Below are 21,473 nucleotides of genomic sequence, written 5' to 3' on the forward strand. Positions count from 1 at the left end.
TTTAAAATGAAGCTTTGTATATAATTTGTATTTTTATAATAAATCTGTTTTCTTTTTGACATTTTGTGGTATTGTATTGCTTTATGTTAATTGTCAAGATATTTTTTTAATCCTGGACAATTGTCACTTGCGTCACATGTACGTTTTTATGGTAGATCTACATCGACGCAACTGCATGTCATTGTCATGGTTCTTGCGGTTTATTTTTATAACGCCAATATCGGAATTTGGCAGCTAACTCCATCTTGCGTCCAGTAGAAGAATCAAAATTGTACAGAAAAAACTACTCTCTGCCATAGGATCCCCTTTTAAATGTCATAAATCCAAACATGGCGGCCATACCCATCGACAAAAAAGTCTACCATTGATCTAATTTCATTTGACAGTTAACTAATACGTATTCGACACCTTCGAAATCAAAATTGGTTACGTTTTGTCATATGTAGTCTGCTTCTTTCGCACTTATGGCTTGTTCATATACGTCATGGCTTCCCTTTCGCACACTTCATCTGTCTGTCAAGCGAAGCGACTGAAATGTCTCTGTTACTGATGGATCTAAAACAGAATTTGGTAGTGGGGCAGCATTCCTAGATTGGCAAACCGGAGAGGTAATTAAATTACACATTGTGGGCAACATCTCCATTATGGCCATTGAAATGATTGCAATAGAATTTCTTTCATATATTGACTGCATCAATAGCCACAATAAATTTGTAATTTTAACGGATTCAAAATGCGCTCTTCAACATTTGAACCGCTGTACTCACGTCTTCAGGGGCATTCCATTGGCCATAAGAGGAAAATCTCTTATGGCAGAACTATTGCAAAAGATGTGCAAAAGTGACCAGCTTTCAGGTTTAAATAATAGTTCCTAATCTCTCCGGTAGCGCTAGGTAGGCTCATGGATTACGTGAACCATAGAGGTATAATAATATAGAGACGAAATGGGGAGGGGCAACAAATAATCAGACCAAATTATGTAGGTTGTTTTGGGTATGTTGTCAGGAATGTTAAAATGTGTTTTTTAATTTTGTCGCATCGCGTATGTTCTGTCCCTCACGGGCGCACCCGTATAGCACATCTATATAAACTTCGCCTCAACTGAAGACATCACATCAGCTCTCGCGTCCTTCCCAAAAGGGTCGGCGTCAGGCTTGGATGGCATCTCCGCCCAACATCTTGTAGACCTTACTAGTCACGGCACTGGAGTAGCTGGCGAGAAACTAGTCGAAAGCTTGACCAAACTCATTAATCTTATGCTTCTAGGCGATGTCTGCCAAGATGTGACTGCCATAATTTATGGAGCGAATCTCATAGCCCTTTCAAAGAAGGATGCTGGCGTGCGCCCAATTGCTGTCGGATCCACATTCCGGCGGTTAGCTGCCAAGGTGTGCGTGAAACATACACGAGATAAGCTTCAAGAACTCTTCGAGCCCGTGCAGGTTGGTTTCGGCACTCGCGGGGGTTGCGAGGCCGCAGTCCATGCCGTACGCACCTTTGTCCAAACCGACTCATGTGAGGTTCTCTTAAAAATAGATGTCAAAAATGCGTTCAACTCTGTTAACAGAGCTACCCTACTAAATGTAATCAAAATTCATGTGCCAGAAATTTATAACTTTTTACTCCAATGTTATCATAGTCCGTCCAAATTAGTTCATAAGGGTAACGAAATTCTCTCCGCCGTGGGTTGCCAGCAGGGCGATCCTCTGGGTCCCGCCATATTCAGTCTTTCTATTAATTCAGCTATTCACAGTCTTTCGTCCAAGCTGAACGTTTGGTACCTGGACGACGGCACCATCGGCGGAGACTCACAAACGGTCCTGGCAGACTTATCACTCGTTATACAGAAATTTAGTGAGATTGGCCTGAAACTTAACTTCGACAAATGTGAATTGTACATTTCCGAAAATTTAGAACCCTCTTTAGCACCCCAGATACGTCAAAGTTTTTCAAGTTTAGCCCCAAACATTAAAGTTTTATCAAAGGACAATCTCCACCTTCTCGGCTCACCTATTTTCGATGAAGCTATTCCGTCTGTTTTGGCAAAATCTATATCTAAATTCCGCATGAATTCAGATCGTTTAATTAAAATTAGTAGCCATTCGGCTTTATTTATTTTAAAATTTTGTTTGATGGTTCCCAAATTTACCTACTTGCTCCGTTGCTGCCCTATCTGGAAATTCGCTAGTTTAGTTCAACCTATCGATAGCCTCCTCAAGTCACAACTGGAATCGATTTTGAATGTCCGATTTAATGAACAGGCATGGACCCAAGCATCTTTGCCTATTAGGTTTGGCGGTTTAGGAACTCGTAAAATATCGAGTGTTGCTCTGCCGGCATTCTTGTCTTCAATCCATAGCACGTCTGATCTCGCAGGTAAAATCCTTAAAGCCTTACCGGCAACAAACTGCGAGATCGCGTGCTTGGATGAAGCCAAGAGTGCCTGGATAGCTGGACTGCACTTAAATTTACCACCTAGACCTAAGGGGCAAAGAGCTTGGGACAACATAGCCTCCGACGTCGTCCTAAAATCCCTGATCCATACATCCTCGGGTAAGGACCGCGCAAGGCTCCTTGCGGTTTCCCGACCAGAGTCTGGACACTGGCTACACGCATACCCATCACCAAACACAGGCACATTTATTGATCCGGAGACACTTCGAATAGCCATCGGTCTCAGAGTGGGGACTGATGTATGTGTGGACCACAGCTGCGCTTCTTGTGGGGCAACCGTAGATCGTCTGGGGCACCACGGACTTGCTTGCTCTTCGGGCGCCGGCCGCCTATCCCGTCATGCGGCACTCAACGACATCCTGAGAAGGGCGCTCGTCAGCGCCAACGTCCCCGCAGCTCTGGAGCCCCAGATCGTGCGGGACGATGGTAAGCGCCCCGACGGGATGTCGTTGATCCCCTGGAGGATGGGCCGTGCGCTGGTGTGGGACGCTACTTGCGCCGATACGCTGGCAGCTTCCTACTTGCCAGCGACCAGCAGAAATGCCAGGGCGGCGGCTGACGCCCGAGAGCGTTTTAAAACTAATAAATATAGCTGTCTCGGCACCAACTACGAATTCGTAGCTTTTGGTGTCGAGACACTTGGTCCGTGGGGCAAGGGTGCGCGTGGGCTCCACAGGGAGCTTGGAAAGCGATTGAGGGAGGCAACGGGAGACCCTCGCGCAGGCAGTTTTCTCGCGCAAAGGCTTGCCGTCGCGATACAGCGCGGGAATGCTGCCTGCGTGATGGGCACCCTGCCAAGAGGCCAGGGTCTGTTTTAGGTTTCTTTATTTTTTCTAGGTAGGTTGAGTTTTAGTCGTTTTATTTTATAAGTAGTCATAATTTAATTTTAATATTATTATTATAAATAAAATTCTATATAAATACTAGGTCTATGACATTTTATTTCGGTGTATTGTGGCGCCGCCTATTTAATGTTTTTTGATGGACACTTTTCATACATAGAGATGTTCCTCCTTTTATTCCACACTCCATACCTTCGAGCGTACATTTTTTTTTATTTTACCGTTTTTTTTTACTGACGGTAATGGCTTGATGCTTATTTTTATTTTATTAAATTGTCATACCGTCTGGACGGGCCTTTACGTTAATATAATATTACAGTACATATGGGGCTACTTTATAGCACTAGTGCGAGAAGTAGCATATTATGTTACTGTGTCGAACATTTAAAGGGCCATATGTACTGTAAAACGTTGTACGATACATGTGCGAATAGGTAATTCGCAACTCGTGTCGATTTAAAACACTCCCTTCGGTCGTGTTTTAATTTATCGCCACTCATTTCGAATTTCCTATTTTTCGCACTTGTATCGTAATGTACTATTCTAGCATTTTTTTGCCGCTGACCCGGCTGTCAATGTCAATCAAATGTCCTGAGAGTCCCTGAGACGGCTCCGACTTCGATGATAATCACTTTTACAATTTTGATTCAAATTTATATATTATCAATTTCATTTAAACTATTAATTTAGAAACATGTCTAAAGAACTTGTTGTTTTAACTCCAAATGGCAGAAGACAGAAAGTTCACTGTACTCCAAATACAAGCTTTTTGCAGGTTATTATTGTTCGAGTGATAGTGCAATACAATTTGTGTTTTAAATAATATACAATTGATCAATAAATGTTTACTTGAAGGTTTTAGAAGATGTCTGTGAGAAGCAAGGCTTTCAGCCTGATGAGTACGGTTTGAAACATTACAATCAGGTTATAGACTTGACGAGTACGATCCGTTGGTCTAATATACCAAACAAAGCTACTTTAGAGATGGTAGAAGCTGAAAGATCGCGCCATGAAACAAATGTTACTATTGGATTACAATTTGAAGATGGTATGTATCAAATACAAGATTACAAAAAATAATAAAAACTTTATTATTGGCTATGGCCACCAATTTCGTTTGCTGGAAGTGATGCGGTTTATACTAAGAAATATTTACTCATAATAATTCCGCCTATATACGTCCCACAGCTGGGCACAGGCCTCCACTCAAGTGTGAGAGCGTTTGGGCTTTCTTAAAATAAATAATCTTCATATTGTAAGTAAGTAAATATACTTCATTGCACTAATTATACATTTTCCATGTAAAATGACAAAGAAATTAAAAAGAAAAATATAATGAGATCTCTTCCAGACAGCACTTGAATAGTAATGTAAATGTAAATGTAAATAGCCTTTATTATTGAAGTCTTCAGTTATCACAATTACATTAATTTTGTTTCACAACATTGACCTCAACTCATCCTTTGACGTAGGCCTCCTCCATTTCTTTCCATTTATTTCTTTCCTTTGCTGTTTGCATCCATTTACCTCCTCCTATTCTACTCAGATCATCCGACCATGTAAACTTTTGTGGACCACTCTTTCTTTTATTATATCTAGGGCACCACTCTACAAGGTCCTGTTGAATAGTAATAATGTTTCTGTATCTATAGGTTAATATTGGTTGAAGAAATATTTATAAGTCTTGCATTTAGAAAGTGGTTACTTTTTGTTATATTTTTAGTGTTTTAAATCCGGTAGTAACTTATACACTGTAATGTTAATAGGTGAGAGAAGAACAGCAGATTTTGCACCCAACACATCACTGTTTGACCTCCTCAATTCAATGGCGCCAGAAGAGTTCAAGGCATTAACACATCCAACTATTCTCTACATGCGACATGAAATAACTGGGGTGTCTGCACTCAAAGAAAAGACACTGCGTCAGCTGGGGCTAATAGGGGGCAGAGCTATTCTGAGACTGTTGAACAAAGCAGAGAATGCTATGTAAGTATTATGGATTTCACATTTTAATTATTTTTACTTACTTTCTGGAAGCAACTAATAATCATTGCACTTCCACATTTATATTGCTACAAAACTAACATTTATATATTTGAGAAAAATATTTATTATTTATAAAAATACTTATATATTTTATGACCAGACCTGTATGAATACAATGTTACACAGGCAAGCAAATGTCTCCACTGTTTACCGGAGACCATTTCCACCTAAAGAGGAAAAAGAGAACCAAGAAAGGAAGCAATCTATTCCAGTAGACAACAATACTGCAGGACCATCTAATGCACAGTCCTCCAACATCCAGAAAACTGCATATACAAAGAGTACTAATCCAATTGATTTAATTAAAAAAGAGAAAGTAGAAAAACAAAAGGTACAAACTAAAGAAGACCCTGCTAGGACAGTTGAAGTCGAGCCTCCTTCAAAAGATATTGAGCCAATGGAAGTAGAAGAAATTGCAACCAACAGTTCTACATCCGTGTCCTCACAGGAGAACTTAGAAAGGAGACTGATGATAGAAGAAGAAGTGACATTTGTGAGTACATATTTTTATACCTTACTGAACACCAACTCCCTATTTGAATGATATTATAATCACTTCTGATGAAATAGGCAAAATAAAAATTGTGATTTACTGGTATATATCTTGCTTTACCCTAGGTCATTTTGCTACCGGAATTTGTTCAGTACTAAATATATAATAATTATTTTTAGTTAGGGTCACAAAAGGCCATTATTTTCACACCAAAAGAAGAGCAAGAGGAATTGGATGACCTACCAGATGATTTCTATGAGTTGACAGTTGAAGAGGTGCGAAGACTGTTCAGGGATCTTCAGCAAAACCGTTTACAGTTAGAAAACACACCCCTACTCACATCCACTAAAAAAGAAGAGATGGCAAAACAGGTTAAGTATTTTAACTTTCCTTATTCTCTTGTTAACTAAATCAAAATCATAAACACCAGGGCAACTGAACCTGAATGTAGTAGAGGAATTATGCCGTCAACATCATGTTTTTTTCTAGTAATTTGACTCTTATTAATTTTTCCATTATCTACCCATTGACCAATAAGGCTTTACCGGGTTTTTTATCAGTGTCAGTGTTATCAAAGAGGATTTGAAATAGAGGTGGATTGTTAAAGAAAATTTCGTAACCGCAATAAATGTACTGCCATTTTTCGACACATGATTTAAACTTTAAGAACACCATTTGACTGTGATCCTTATTCTTTCACTGATGTGTTAAATTTGTTAAATATCAAAAAGTGACGCCATCTTACCAGTGGCTTAAATGTTTGTGGCGCCATCGCTCGGAACGACGCCGCCATACCTTTGGCCTTTGATCTATCTTTTAATTTTTGTCTATCTTACAGAGTTCAGAACAGAGGTTAGCTCAGTATAAAAGTGCAGTGGTCCGGATACAATTCCCAGACCATGTCATACTTCAAGGCATTTTCTCACCTGACAATACCATAGGGGATGTCTATAACTTCATCAAGGATTACCTAGAAACTCCAAATAAACCTTTTACTACATGTAAGTTACATTACCTAAAATGTGTCTCAAAAACGAGCTAAATAAAAGATACAAAGTAGTGATAAGTGCCAATTACATCCACACTCGGTATCGCCCGATGTCAGGCCCGACGTCGGGCCTGAGCAAGAGTAATTTTCCGTTTCACCAAATCAGCACATCTGTTAGGGGTCATCCATTAATTATATCACACGTAGAGGGAGGGGGTTAAGAAAATGTGACATACTATTGGAAGTATTAGAACAAATTAAATTATTTTCAGAAAATATTTTAATTTGTTTTTATTTCAAGTAGAAACACTACTATATCTTATACCGTTAAACGAGCAATTCTTGTATATATATATTTATGTGATCTCGGAAACGGCTCTAACGATTTCGCTGAAATTTGGTATATGGGGTTTTTTGGGGGCATACAATCTATCTAGATTAGTCTTATGTTTGAAAAAACGCGTGTTTTCGAGTTTTCATGCGTTTTTCTTTCGTCGCAGAATATGGTCGCTAATTTCGTATCGCCGGCCACTGTCCGTCTGGTCCAGCGGGTTAAGACGCGGGCGGCAAGAAACAACCAGTGTTACGGGTTCGAATCCCGCCCGACTAACTTTTTTTTTTTTTTAATTGTTCAAGCTTATATATAGTATTTTAATTTCTATTGTTTTAGACAAGTTTAATTTAGTAAAAAATGTAGTTAAGATTATCACCTATACACCACCATATTACAATAAATAGTTATAACACTTATAACCGAGCAAAGCTCGGTCGCCCAGGTATAAATTATAAACTGAAATAAATGTCATATACTAAGAAAACCCCTTGAGAAAGGCCTTGGTCACTTTTTCTTAGTATATGACATTTATTCCAGTTTAAAATGTGACAAGGGGAGGGGGGAGTCACCAACTTGGTGACGTCACTTTAACTTCATCATTAACAAAATTTATTTTATTCGCTGTACAGTTACATACTTAGCAAGTTTTTTGAACGATAATCGTTAATATTCGTTTAATTTTCTTTCCCAATCAGTTTTGGTTTAAAATTGTTAATAGAGTTTGACCAGCGAGTCGCTGCACAAGCGTTTTTAGAGAATTCTATATATGGCAATAATTTTAGCTGTCAAAAGTGTCAAAAATATTGTCAAACGAGTTTACACATAACCTAGATTCTCATGTTAGTTCCTTCGTTACGGAAGTTTATATCGTATTATAATGGCTAAACCGATTAGAAGCAGTGTGAGGAGCATGTTATTTACAATAATCAGTAACTATAATCAAGTTCGACACGACGAAAATGAGAGATTACTAGAAAAGAAGCGAATATTGGACGAAATCATTCAGGCGACCGGTAAGTCATTATCAAACAATGTTGATGCTTCTTGTAGCAAATTTTAATTTACGAGATAGGAACATTTGTTTGTATTACTAAACTTATGATTTATTTATATTACAGCGGGCGTAGATGACGAAAATGTTAGAGAAACTATTGAAAAGCTAGCAAGAGAACTGAAGAATGTTATTGATAATAACGCATCAGAATCAAGTTATTTAGAGAAAGTGTCTACTATGACAGGTAATATAAATAATCTATATTTTCACATCTAGGTTTATTAATATTTTAGTGTTCTTTTGTTAAAATTCCTATTGTTAAAACTGTTTTTTTTTTCAGGTGTAAGCATTCGTACACTACGCACAATTAAAAAAGAGGGCTCTATTAACCAAGGCCAATGGAATACGCCAGGGAAAAAACGACCCCGGCCACCAACTGTGTCAAATTTAGACAATTTTGATGTGTCAGCCATTCGTAATAAAATTAACGAGTTTTATTGCGTCAAAAAGCAGGTACCTACTCTAAGAGCCTTACATGCGGATTTGAAAGAATCTATAGGATTCTCAGGATGTTGTGAAACACTGAGGAAAATACTACACGAGAACGGATTTGAGTTTTAAAAAAATAAAGAAGAGCGCTCCATCCTCATGGAAAAGTTTGAAATATCTGGGTGGAGGCAAAGGTTTCTTAGAGAGATACATAAAAAACGGCAAGAAGGAAAAAAAAATTGTGTATCTTGATGAGACATATGTCCATCAAAATTATAGACCAAAGAAGTCATGGCAAGGGCCTTCAACTTACAAGCGGCATATTATAGTGCATGCTGGATCAGAGCAAGGCTTTGTGCCAAATGCTTTGCTTGTTTTTAGCACAAAATCCAAAGCAGCTGACTATCATGATGACATGAACAGTTCAAATTTTTTTAAGTGGCTACGAGTAATGTTAATCCCAAATTTGTCTGAGCCCAGTATAATTGTTATGGACAATGCCAGTTACCATGTAACACAAATAAATAAGCCTCCAACCATGCACAGCTTAAAGGCTGAAATTCAAAAATGGCTAAGGGAAAATAATATCCCATATGAAGAGTGTTTCAAAAAGGAAGAATTGATGTGCCTTGTCGAGGAAAATAAAATTGGTCCCATATATGCAGCAGAGGAGTTATTGAAGCAGCATGGGCATGAGGTCCTTAAATTGCCTCCATACCATTGCAATCTAAACGCTATTGAGTTGATATGGAGCCTCACAAAGCGAAAAATAGCCAGCAGAAATGTGGGGCTACCGGGTTCAGATACGGAAAACTTGATCCGGGAATGTTTTGCAATGATTACCCCGGAAGATTGGAAAAAATGTACAGACCATGTAATAAATGTGGAACGAAAATACAAGTCTAAGGACAATATTACAGACACTGAACTAGCTCCATTCATAATAGAAGTTCGGGAAAGTGACAATGACAGTGACAGTTCTCTGTCAGGCATTGAATTTCTTGAATCCGATTTTGATTATGAATCTTAAATAAATAGGCACCTTCTTTATAAACTAACAATATTAAAACTAGATTGAAACTAGATTGTGTTTTCTTTCACCTTACTACCTTCAGTTCAGCTCCATTATACAATATGTCACTTTTTTATTATTACTAACGGGAAGCATAAATATTTCCCTTGTGAAGGTTTACTTTAATAGCACAAGGGAAATATTTATGCTTAATAAATAATCGCCTGTAATTAACCCGAGTTCAAAACTTCAAAATAAAACACAAATGAAGTAATTTTTAATCCTATCAAAAATATAAATGTCATATGAGAACCAAGTTATATTAAGTTAAGTTATATTATGACATATGCCTTGGTTGTTGACTTCAACAACCAAAGAAATGAGATCTAAAGGGTGCCGTTTAATGGTCAGGCCTGAAATTTATTTGTAACAACAAAGTATCATTTTCTATAACTTATCGTTTTTTAGTATCTCTGATAATAATGATAACTATTCAATCATATTTTTAATTTTTAAGTGGGCTAAATTAGAGGCCAGGGTTTTAATTGCATTGCAACGATATCCTCAGTCTGTTTACTGTATTAAATTTACAGTCTGCTACGTTGCAGACTTCAGTCTGTCACTAATCAAAACAAAAATTAATTACGTATGAATTACCAAGTATCAAATTACTTTATTTGCACTATGCTTCGTGTTACCAGTTAAAGATTTTTTGAATTTGCCGCTTTTTTTTTGTGCAGCCACTCGCTGGGCAAACTCTATTTCTTTTATCAAAAATATATTGATATAATATTACTAACACCTAATTCGAGTTACCGATTTCCTAGAAAACACTATTGCTAAATGCGACGTCACACCAAGGGAGAGGGGTTTGCCAAATGTGACCAAGTGTGACATGGAGGGGGGGAGGGGTCAAAAACCTAGACATTCGTGTGATGTAATTAATGGATGACCCCTAACAGATGTGCTGATTTGGTGAAACGGAAAATTACTCTTGCTCGGGCCCGACGTCGGGCCTGACATCGGGCATATTTGACATTTAAAAAATACTTTGTCTCTAATTGCCAAAAATGTGTAATGTTAGATATTTTTGCATATGAACGATTTTTTACATTTCAAATATTGTCAACGATCTGCTGATATTCCGTGAAACGGAAAACGATTATCAGGCCCAACATCGGGACTGACTTCGGGCCCGATATCGGGAAATCTGGATGCAATTGGCCCTACAGATATAGATAGTGTACAATATTGAAGCCCAGAGGCGGCGTTAGGCGTGGGCGACGTGGGCCACCGCCTATGGCCTCGCGCCTCAAAAAAAGGGATTACCAGTTCACTTGACGATATTGGGCCGTCAATCGCGAATAAATGAGTAGGCCCCTTCAGTATATGTCGGACACAACATGGGCCTCGCTAAATGTACCTAGCCCACATAAAATTTTGCTCTTGTCCGGCCACTGTTGTAGCCACAATTTTTACAAGTAGATTTTGCTAAATGGCCTAGAAAATTTTGCTCTACGGCAACTTAGGTAGTCTAGCGCTTGTGTTCGACAATGTAGCTATAGGTATTGAACGAGTACCAAAACCCATCCCTTTCTAATTAATGCAGTTAGCAAAAGACGGTTAGTCTATTTCACGTGGGATACTGTCCTGGCGCACTCGTGCTAAGCCTATTGAGAGAGATAAGAATAACAACCATTCGCCCTCCCCCTCCCGCCGTTGCTGTGACGTAATATGTGGATGAAACCCTAATGACATTTATTCCCTCCGCATACCTAAGATATTCGTCTTAAAAAGCAGGCATGAATAGGTAGATAGATACCTATAAGCATAATTTATTACCTATTTTCAGTTATTACACCACTGAAAGAAACTTTAGATCCAAACATGACATTACTTGAAGCGAAATTCGTCCCGTGCGTCCACATGCATTTCAAATGGCTGGAGGAAGAGGCGAATCCGAAGTACCTTAAGAAGGAAATATATTTAAAGAAGACTGCCAGTGATGCCGCCAGCATATTAGCTTCCAAGTACCGGTGAGTTCATAAAGCAGAAACAATATAAAAAACCGGCCAAGTGCTAGTCGGACTCGCGCACGAAGGGTTCTGTACCATTACGCAAAAAACGGCAAAAAAAATCACGTTTGTTGTATAGGAGCCCCACCTAAATATTCTGTAATTATTACTCTGTTTATAGTTTTTGTTGTTATAGCGGCAACAGAAATACATCATTTGTGAAAATTTCAACTGCCTAGCTATCATGGTCCATGAGATACAACCTGGTGACAATCAATTAATCAGTTTATTTTACAATAAAAAGGGTTGGTTTACAGGTGTTGTCACAATATTCTCATGTACACTCCTTAATTAGCCATAATATATAGCAAAATATTCACAATTATTTACAGACGGACGGACAGTTAAGTCTTAATAATAGGGTCCCGGTTTTTACCCTTTGGGTACGGAACCCTAAAAAAGTAAAATTACATTGTTTTTTACGAGTATATTTCAGTGTATCCTAACTTGACCATGAACATTAAAAAAAAAAACATTCTCTTGAATACCTAGTTATTGTTTTCTAAGAATTCTGTACTTTCTTTGTCGTTCGCTTATCCGGGATATCCACAACACCAAGGCGATACTGCACACATTTTTAATGTCGTAGGTCATATATAAACGCGTCAGTCACACGCGAAAATTATGTGCGCAAACTATTTGCAACGAATATATGCGCTCTTGACATCCCAAGAATAGAACAGATTGTGCTACCGCTGCTGCATCTATCTGTGCACTCCATTACGATTTTTTTTTGTTACAGAGCTCCTAATAGAAGGAAACCGTCTTCATCCAACCCCAGAACATCTAATGCTGGAGCATCGTCGTCGAAAAATAGCAAAGTGCCGAAATGGTTCAAACAATAACCAAATTAAGCCATAGTTACCTGGGTTCCGTACTTTAATTGACCTCCTGTGAATGGAACACATGAGAACAAGTGCGTCTGTTTTAATTTTTAAATCAGTATATGTGATAAAAGGCGGTATAGCATACCTGTTTTATACAATAAATGAATAAGTTACAAATTGGTATTTTATTTTATTAAAAAAAATATTCTACATAATTTTCTACCCTGCTTCCATACTTTTGCAAATGTTATTATTCTTTGCTCTTGCTTCTAAACCGAAAAGCAAAGAGTCTGTGCGGAAAGAGAAGGCGGTGGAATGTACATATTCCATTAGCTCCTCTACAAGATGGGCCGTCATACCGGCCCACCAAGATGGGACGGGCCAGCATGTGGAGAGCACAGTGGTGTCGGATGGCTTATGGCGATGACATGGCCACGGTGTCGGTTTTGAGTCCGACCATTTTTTCTAGTAGTTCACTAGTAAAAGGTGGGATTTTTTTCCAGTAGTTACTGCAAACATTTTGTTAAAGTTCAATACTAATAAAAACAGTCTAAATAGTGTATAGCACAATCGGAATAGAACAAACCTCGAAATTTCTTGGACCGTCCTGAATTTTGGTATATACCTATTATGTATGTAAATAAAAGGCCCCTATATTCATGTCCATATCATTTGACATTATTTTTGTGTGGAATATAATAAGCTTCCGTTTCGCCATACACAATATTCACATAAAACTCATATATCCTGAGAAAAATAGAAAAAAAAAGACGTATAGTTATCATGATGGCGCCTGATCCTCGTGGTGGGTACAGCTCGAATTTTAAGGAACTTTAACATGGATCCCAGAGATTGTATGTGTCAAATTTTATTACTGTCACTATTATACGTTTGAACCCCAATTAAGACCTAAAATCTGTTTCCAACATTCACAGTACTGAATCATCAGTACTTAAACCCATAACCCTACTTTCTGGTTAAGTCACAGTTGAATAAAATATTGATATTGGGGTAGATCTGTACAAATGTATAGACTAAAGTGGAATTCATATTCTCCCGAGTTTCCTATTAAGAGAATGTCCCCTGGATAAGCGCTAAACCTAGCTTCAGCAAGTATTTTCTATAACAAGATGTGGTTTTTCCGGAAAGATAACTAGGACTTTTTTGTGTAGAATTTAATAAGCTTTAAGGTAGAAGTACTAGTGCTCGACGCTGCACTAGTACTCGACATTGGCACTTTATGTTAAAGTGACAAGGATTAAGTTCGAATACAGAAAAATCTTCGTTGTTCAAATTTAACCTATATTTCTATGACAAAGTGCCCATGTCGGTGACTAGTGCATCGTCGAGCACTAGTACTTTTACCTTACAATTTAATACAATACAAATCCTCTTTATTGCACAACCTAAGAACAAATAATGTTAATCTTGTCTTACACCATATTTGCCTAGATAATGTAGATTTTGAGTAAAACGCGAATTTCTCCAGGATGGTACACATTTTCCAAGATGGCTGCGATTCCTCGAGGTCCCCAAATGTCAAATGAAGGACATGAATAAAGAAAGGGCTTTTTATTTACATACATACCAAATTTCAAGGAGCAAGTACCAGGGCTTCATGAGTTACGTACGAGTAGGTGTCGTTGACCACCCCGCCGGGTCCCGGCGGCCGGGGCGCGTCGAGTATGAAAGTATCGCGGCTGCTCGCGTATCTTAAATTGCTGTATACTTTTGGCTAGTTTACCTGTATGATTTTATTAGTTTAAAGTATTATTTTTTGACTCGTAGAAAAAGTATTGTATACAATAGTGATATAATCAAGCTTTTCAATTTCGTACCTCACTTTGGCAACTCAGCTTCGTTGCTAAAACATGTTACTCGACTGAAAAGCTCTCTATTATATCACGATTGTATAAAATATTATTGAGCTATCGTTTTGTTTCGACTTCTTGACCGCGGCGAGCTGTAATTGGTCCATTTCATTATAGTTGACTAAACCGTTTCGAAATGAATATTATAGTTGAGTTGGGAGCCCATACATGAAAAGTACCCAATTACAGTTTTACCAAACTGTGCTGTACGAAATCTTAATGCAACCATTACAGTCGACGAGTAGAAAAACAAAATTTCGGTAGCAGTTACCTACCGGAAAAAAATCCCATCTTTTACCAGTGGTAGCTACTGAGGAAAAAAATCCCAGTAGTTACCACTGGTAAAAACTTGGTGGTCAGACTCTTTCGGCACAGAATCTATGCGCAGAGCTCAACCCAGATGTAAGATGGCGATGCAATCGAATAGGTTCCAACTGAGAGAATTTTCGTGGTTAAAAACAAGATAAACACATTCAATAGTCAATAACCTGTCAGTTGAAACCCCCCTCAAGCGCTTTCTGTAGTGACTGCCGTTTTTCCTTCAAAATTAAAGGTGCGACCAGACCGCAGCTTAAAAAACGGTCACGATACGGAATCGCAGTGACGCGTCGTATGCGTACCGTTATTGACGCATGCTCCCCACACCGCTGCTTAAAAAACGGTGCCGGTACGGAATCGCAGTGACTTGCTTCACGCGAATATTTTTTGTTCGCAAATCTTTGCGTAAAAAACGCTGCATTTACAAAACAGTTGCGTCTTTTATGTCACCGGTGTGGTGTCTGCCATAAGATCTCCGTGTTATATTTTTTGCGATTTTTACGCAGATCAATTTACGGTGCGTCAGCGTATTTTAAGCAGCGGTGTGGGGAGCATGCGCAAAAACGATACGCATACGACGCGTCACTGCGATTCCGTATCGTGACCGTTTTTTAAGCTGCGGTGTGGTCGCACCTTAAATCTGAGTAAGTATGCACTGAGTGTCGTCTGTATAATATTATTGTACCGCAATATTAGATACAATAGGATTTCGGAAGAAAAGTTAAGAGCCCATCAACGTGCTCACTAACGCCACTGGATAATAATTGTGATTGTTTTAATTCTATTATCAGGTGATTTTTCGTTTGGTGATGTGTAAAAAGGTCACCTGATATTAGCTCAACTATACAGTGGAACGATAATAAGACGAATATCAGGGGAAAACTTCAAATAATTTGTTCCGTAGCCAAATGGCAAAAAACGGAACCCTTATAGATTCGTCATGTCCGTCTGTCTGTCCGATTATTTAAGTTTACGGATCTCGTCTTATTATTGTTTCATCACTGTATTCAATTAAAAGAAATACCTACGTCAATGATAACAGGGTGTATAGATCGTGTCATCCACGATGACGCGCAGATTTGTCAAATCTAACATTTAATAAGATGACAATACGACACAAGGCACACGTCATCGTGAATGACACGATTTATAACGTAAAACTTAGAAATAATTAATTCATAGTTTACAATAAGCATGCTTTGGTACCTAATTATCAATTTAAAACAGAGCATATCTCTACCCATCACATACTTAAATGTATGTTTAGGTTACTGAAAATGTTGAGCACTGTAGTACTTTGTCATAGTAAACTGTAATTGGAACATTTGGCAACGCCTTCATTACAAATGACACTGTTCTAAGTGTGTTCAACAGTTTAATGGGCAGCACACTTTAACGTAAAGTTTTATTTTACAATAATAAAAGAAGGCACAAATTACTCTTTTTAAAAGGGATATCATAGCCTTCTCAAAGATAATTAAATACAACATTCTCCAAATTAGAATTGGATTACTTTACTACAATTGTATGAAGGACGGTAAGGTGCCCAATTTACACCTCGTTGGTTTAATTTCCAAGTTTTCGCTACTATTTGATTCCGTTACTGATTCTTTATAATATCTATTAGCATGATCATTATTTTCCTGCGAAGACTGTTGGTTCAAGTGGAGTTTACTTTTCCTTTTTTGCGTACTGTTCGTATTACTTTTAACTTTATTCTTTTCAAGTTTATATTTAATTAACTTCTGTTGCATCAGCTTCTTCAAGGTAAGTTTTCGATTTCTATCTACGTTTAAACTTTTAGCAACATGTCTATTCAAACATTTGTCACCTTTTTCACAATAGCCTTTCATAAAATCAAGGCAAATTTTGGCTCTTTCGTTCAATTTAACGTGAAGATAAGGACAACCATCCTTGGTACACATTCCTTTTAGATAAAAGTAGCAAGTCGGCATTTTTTTATCAGAGAGTTCATGTGACAGTAAGCAATCGTTGTTATGGCACACACCATTAAGAAATCTCCTGCATATTGACACATGCTTTTTATCATGGAGAAACTCGCATTTTCCGTATGATTTACGTAGGCATTTTCCATATTTGCGGAACTGTGGGCACGGAATATTGTTTTTCTTGTAGACACCAGGAGCTTTGATTCTTGTTTGACTGCTTATTATTTTCTTAGGAGTACTGGATGTCTGCCTCTTAAAGTGTGGCTTGCTTTTACCAATTGTGGATATGACAAGTTTATAGCTATTTTTATTTTTGGTGGGGGTTTTGGAAATAACTTTATGGTTGTGAATAGTCCTTATCAAAGATTTATGATTGTTAGAAACTTTAAAAGGTGTTACTTTTACAGCAGGTTTTAAAGAGTCAAGGTTCTTTTTTACATCAGTTAGTTTGATAGATTTGTATTTGCTAATTTTTATTGTACTTGTTTGTTGTTTGACAATATTAGTTAATGGCTCCTCAGGTTTCTTTAACCTCACCAGTGAATAACGAGAGTGGGTCTGGTAGGGTTGTTGTGGAACTGAACTGGTATGAATGGAGCTTGCAGTCAATGTGTTACTGCTATCTATTAATGGGCTTGGCTTAATATAACAATTTGTAATATTACTATTATTATTTACATATAGAACAGGTTTATCCACTTTATTGGGTCTACTAAAATTAGGACTTGCTTTGTTGTTTTGAACTGAGCTCTGAGAGTCATGGCTAACACATGCAGCAACAGTTGCAATCAATGTGTTACTACTGTCCATGAGGGGGTGTGACTTCACATAAGAGTGTGGAGTATTAATAGTGTTAACATACTGAATTTGGTGATTGTTGGTTCCATTCCGTCTGACAAAGTTAGGATTTATATAAATTTTTGGCTTAGGCATTGGCTGCACATTCTTTAAGTGTTGATAGAAGTTTGGGTTCACATGCATTACAGGCACATTTCCCACAGGAACATAATTACTAGGTCTCTTATTAAAATTAGGATTTATAAACACTTTATTTGTTCCTTGTTCCATTGTTCTTTCACTGTAAAGCAAATTGATAAAATTTGTTCCCTATCTTGCAATTTACCTTGTTGACTGTTACAGTTTTAAGACACTTTTCAACTTCTTGATAAAGAATATTATTTAAATTTTCTATGACACTGATTAGTTCTGCCTTCTTGTCACCATTAGCCCACAGTATACTCATATGAAGTGATGGATTCTGAAAAGCATAATATATAATAAATAATTATATAAATATTTTACTTCATAATTAAAAAATATAAAGTTTTAAAATAATACATACATCATAAAAAGTTGGCAACTTATAATCAGCAAGAATGTCATCCACATTGTCCACAATTTTTAGCAGAGACTTGTTACTGAAGTGATCAACTGCTAATGACACAAATGTTCTGCTCTTTTCCTCATTGCAATATATCTTCACACTTTCAAAACCCAAGTCAAAGCTGTAATAAAAAATATATATACATATAACAAACCATTATTTTAACCACAAAATAGAAATGATCTTAGAAATTCATAAAACAATACCTGACTATACTATCAACCGCATTTTGCAACAACTTGGTAAATGGAGTTATCAGATGATACATCAAAGTCACAGTTCTTGATAAACTTATATGAAAATCATCACACACATGCAAATCACTGACAGGACATTCGGCTATAAACCGACTTATTAATGTTGTCAAATTTTCTTCCTCAGGATCTAAAATGTAAACATTGTTAATTGCAATCAATTTAATATAGTAATTAAATCAATAAACCATTTAAACCGGATTAACAAAAGTTGGTTGTGAATATAACAAACTATTATGAAGTATTAAGTTGTTTAAAAAAATAAATACATACAGCTTATATAAACATAGGATGCCCAGTTTCCTCTTTTATGTGGAAAGGACCGAGTGCGTCCTTTATGCAGGTCGGGGTCATCTACATGGGCCTCTGTCCCGACCACTGGGACATTCCCCAAATTTGGTGTAGGTAACTTTACTCTGAAATGTATAATTTATTCACTTATAAAATGTAAAAATCTTTTTTTGACAATTGTTATATAATGTCACAGATTGATTTAATTAAAAGTTATGAAATTCTTTACGTTATTACGTACTTCTTGGCGCTTACGATATTGATATTGTCCTCCGAAAATGCGTCACTGTCTTCTGAACTGGATCCGTAATCACCAATATAAGACAAACCAGACATGGGAGCTCATCTAACTTATATTAATTTCTAAATTCTCATAGCGACTAAATCCAAATAAATACACTACGATATATTTTGAGATTAAAGTATGTCAAATTCAATAAAAATAGAATAAAATTCATTCATTTATGTCACGAAATGTCAATTTTATAACAGATAACAAATATCACATCAACATATACTGGGTGATTGCACGCGGAGCACGTTAAGGGTAAGTTTGTGAGTACACACTACACACGAGTAGCTAGTGTAGCCGGCGCCTATTATTGTTCCAGCGACATGCACCGTATTAAAGCGCCAATTACATTAACACTTCCCGATTTCGGCGGCTATAACCGCGAAAATCGAAGTTCAAGGTTGTTTCCATCTACAAATCTTAGGGCAGAATAGTATCCCAATAAATTCTTACGGATTATAAGAACATGTATGTTAAACTACCTTTAGTGGACCTCTAATGAATATATCTTTGAAAATATTGAATTTTAAATATCTTTTAACACACGTCACGTGACCCAAGTCGAAACGACATTGAAGATTCTGATAATAGAAAACTGTTTTTATTCTATACAAGATTATTTTGATTTGTATTTAAAAAAATAGTATGATTATGCACTTTTTTTTGTGTGTGATTTTAGTTATAGTTTTGTTATAATACCCTAACAGGGTCTCATGTTGTGCTTTAATTTTGTAAGTTTCACCTGTATTTGTTTGTACCAACATGATCGCAATAAATATATGATATGATATGATATGATATGACGTCATAACTCACGGTTTGACACTGGGCTATAACCGCGAAAGTCGGAGTTCGTCATTGCGGGCATTTTTCTCTGTCACTCTAATTACGTCTTAGTGGGAGTAAAAGATAAAGGTCCCCGCAATTTCCGAATTTCGGTTTTCGCGGTATGCCCCTTGATATCAAGCTCGATAAGCGCAAAAAAACGAAGTTCGCAAGTTGAGTGCATCTTTCCCTGCCACTCTAATTACGCCTTCATTGGAGTAAAAGAGAAAGATCCCCGCAATTAGCGAATTTCGGTAATCGCAGTGTGCCCTCTGGGCTATAATAACCGCGATAATCGTCATTTGAGAGCATTTTTCTCTGTCACTCTTAATCAGTGTTGTCACATCTACCAACTTTTGGGTAGATCTACCTATTTTGCCTGCGTTCTACCTATCTACCTCCCTTGGCCTGAAATCTACCTATTTTTCAAAATGGTACAATTGTAAGTAATTCTCAATACATGTGACGGAACATTACTTAATTTCTACCGAATTTAGATTCGATGTAATGAAAACTTGCCAAAGAAACAGATTATACAAGCAGATTCATTACCTACAAACAATGGAAATGAGGAAATCCTCATTTTTGTTTCGATTTCTTTAATAAACACGTGTACTAACATCACAAATTTGGTAGCCAGCATGATACTAGAGTAACTTTACTGTTTAATGATACCCATGGCAATACCAAACCATTTCTCAAATCAAATCATTTCTTTAATGGCTTCTTATTCTAGCTTGTTTTAGGCGTTTTAGCCCCAGTTCTCAAGCATTCTAAAATTGGGGGTACTTCCAAATCCAGCCTTTATTGTGAAATTTCGATTTAAATGCAAAAGAAAATAATTTGTATCACAGCAGCACAGTACCAGAAAATATGGAAATGCACGGAAAATATCAGGTCATATATATCTTTATTATTATAATTACCCTAAGGTTACTTAATGCAAAATCACAAGTTGATTAGCATAAACTACGACGTCACAGAGCGCGTCTTTTTAGTTATTCCTAAGTTAGTCAGTTCTATACTGTAATAGGAACCGTTATAACCTCCCTTTCGGAGGACAATAAAACTGTGGCCTATAAATTGCTATTCACATTTACACTTTTTCAAGGACCTGCTCCGTGCTTAAGATGATTCGATTCGCTGTAAACAAAATAAAATAAGAATCGCTTACTTACGCGACAGCTACGCTGCGCTCGCGATGTGAATCGATGAGGTCCATCAAATCATTGAAGTAATATTAACAATCGAACGGTAAAACCGTTTACAATACTTTTAATTAGTACTTACAAAAAATTCTAAGAATCTAAGGATTTCTAAGAATTTTTTGCAGTGAACCGAACGTTCCGACAAACAGAACGCCAATTAGGGATTGCAAACAGGATTGATTTTCAATCCGGCCAGATCCGGCCGGATTTTGGCCCTGATCCGGCAGGATCCGGCCGGACCGGATCCGGATTGGTATAGGAATATTTAAGTTAATTAAATGATATATTTTTCTAGTTGTTTGCGTAATACGTATTCCTAAATCTATAATTTGAAGTTAATAAATAATTTCTTAACAATAGAATAGAACTTAGTAGTAAAAAGTGTTACAATGTCAATATCACTTTAAAAACAAAATTTGAAATCGGTTTTTTATTATATTTAACCATTCGCAAGTGCTCAAATTTTCGTTTACAATTATAAATTTGATTAGTTTCCAAAGCCTGATGAAGTGATGTAGGGTGGGAAA

At 37.1% G+C, this 21,473-nt stretch overlaps 4 protein-coding genes across 4 annotated transcripts; 2 read left to right on the plus strand and 2 right to left on the minus strand.

Annotated features, from left to right (window-relative positions):
* The first annotated feature begins 3,887 nt into the window (after positions 1 to 3,887).
* Positions 3,888 to 12,731, plus strand: LOC133523529 (tether containing UBX domain for GLUT4). The gene is made up of 8 exons (XM_061859175.1): positions 3,888 to 4,071; positions 4,152 to 4,344; positions 5,063 to 5,282; positions 5,469 to 5,835; positions 6,015 to 6,206; positions 6,674 to 6,836; positions 11,505 to 11,688; positions 12,470 to 12,731. The coding sequence occupies exons 1-8, from the start codon at positions 3,991 to 3,993 to the stop codon at positions 12,570 to 12,572; spliced, it is 1,503 nt and encodes a 500-aa protein (XP_061715159.1). The 5' UTR covers positions 3,888 to 3,990; the 3' UTR covers positions 12,573 to 12,731.
* Positions 7,873 to 10,192, plus strand: LOC133523536 (uncharacterized). The gene is made up of 3 exons (XM_061859183.1): positions 7,873 to 8,170; positions 8,276 to 8,395; positions 8,492 to 10,192. Exons 1-3 carry the CDS (start codon positions 8,035 to 8,037, stop codon positions 8,770 to 8,772), a joined length of 537 nt encoding a protein of 178 aa, XP_061715167.1. The 5' UTR covers positions 7,873 to 8,034; the 3' UTR covers positions 8,773 to 10,192.
* Positions 12,725 to 17,760, minus strand: LOC133523530 (uncharacterized). Its single transcript, XM_061859176.1, has one exon. The coding sequence runs from the start codon at positions 17,758 to 17,760 to the stop codon at positions 16,261 to 16,263; it is 1,500 nt and encodes a 499-aa protein (XP_061715160.1). The 3' UTR covers positions 12,725 to 16,260.
* LOC133523534 (U6 snRNA phosphodiesterase 1) lies at positions 17,723 to 19,111 on the minus strand. The gene is made up of 5 exons (XM_061859181.1): positions 18,863 to 19,111; positions 18,604 to 18,746; positions 18,283 to 18,460; positions 18,035 to 18,197; positions 17,723 to 17,950 (listed from the first exon to the last, which is right to left on the minus strand). Exons 1-5 carry the CDS (start codon positions 18,955 to 18,957, stop codon positions 17,768 to 17,770), a joined length of 762 nt encoding a protein of 253 aa, XP_061715165.1. The 5' UTR covers positions 18,958 to 19,111; the 3' UTR covers positions 17,723 to 17,767.
* Positions 19,112 to 21,473: the final 2,362 nt, after the last annotated feature.

The sequence above is a fragment of the Cydia pomonella genome, chromosome 12 (assembly GCF_033807575.1).
Source record: "Cydia pomonella isolate Wapato2018A chromosome 12, ilCydPomo1, whole genome shotgun sequence".
In the NCBI taxonomy this organism is placed as follows: Eukaryota; Metazoa; Arthropoda; class Insecta; order Lepidoptera; family Tortricidae; genus Cydia; species Cydia pomonella.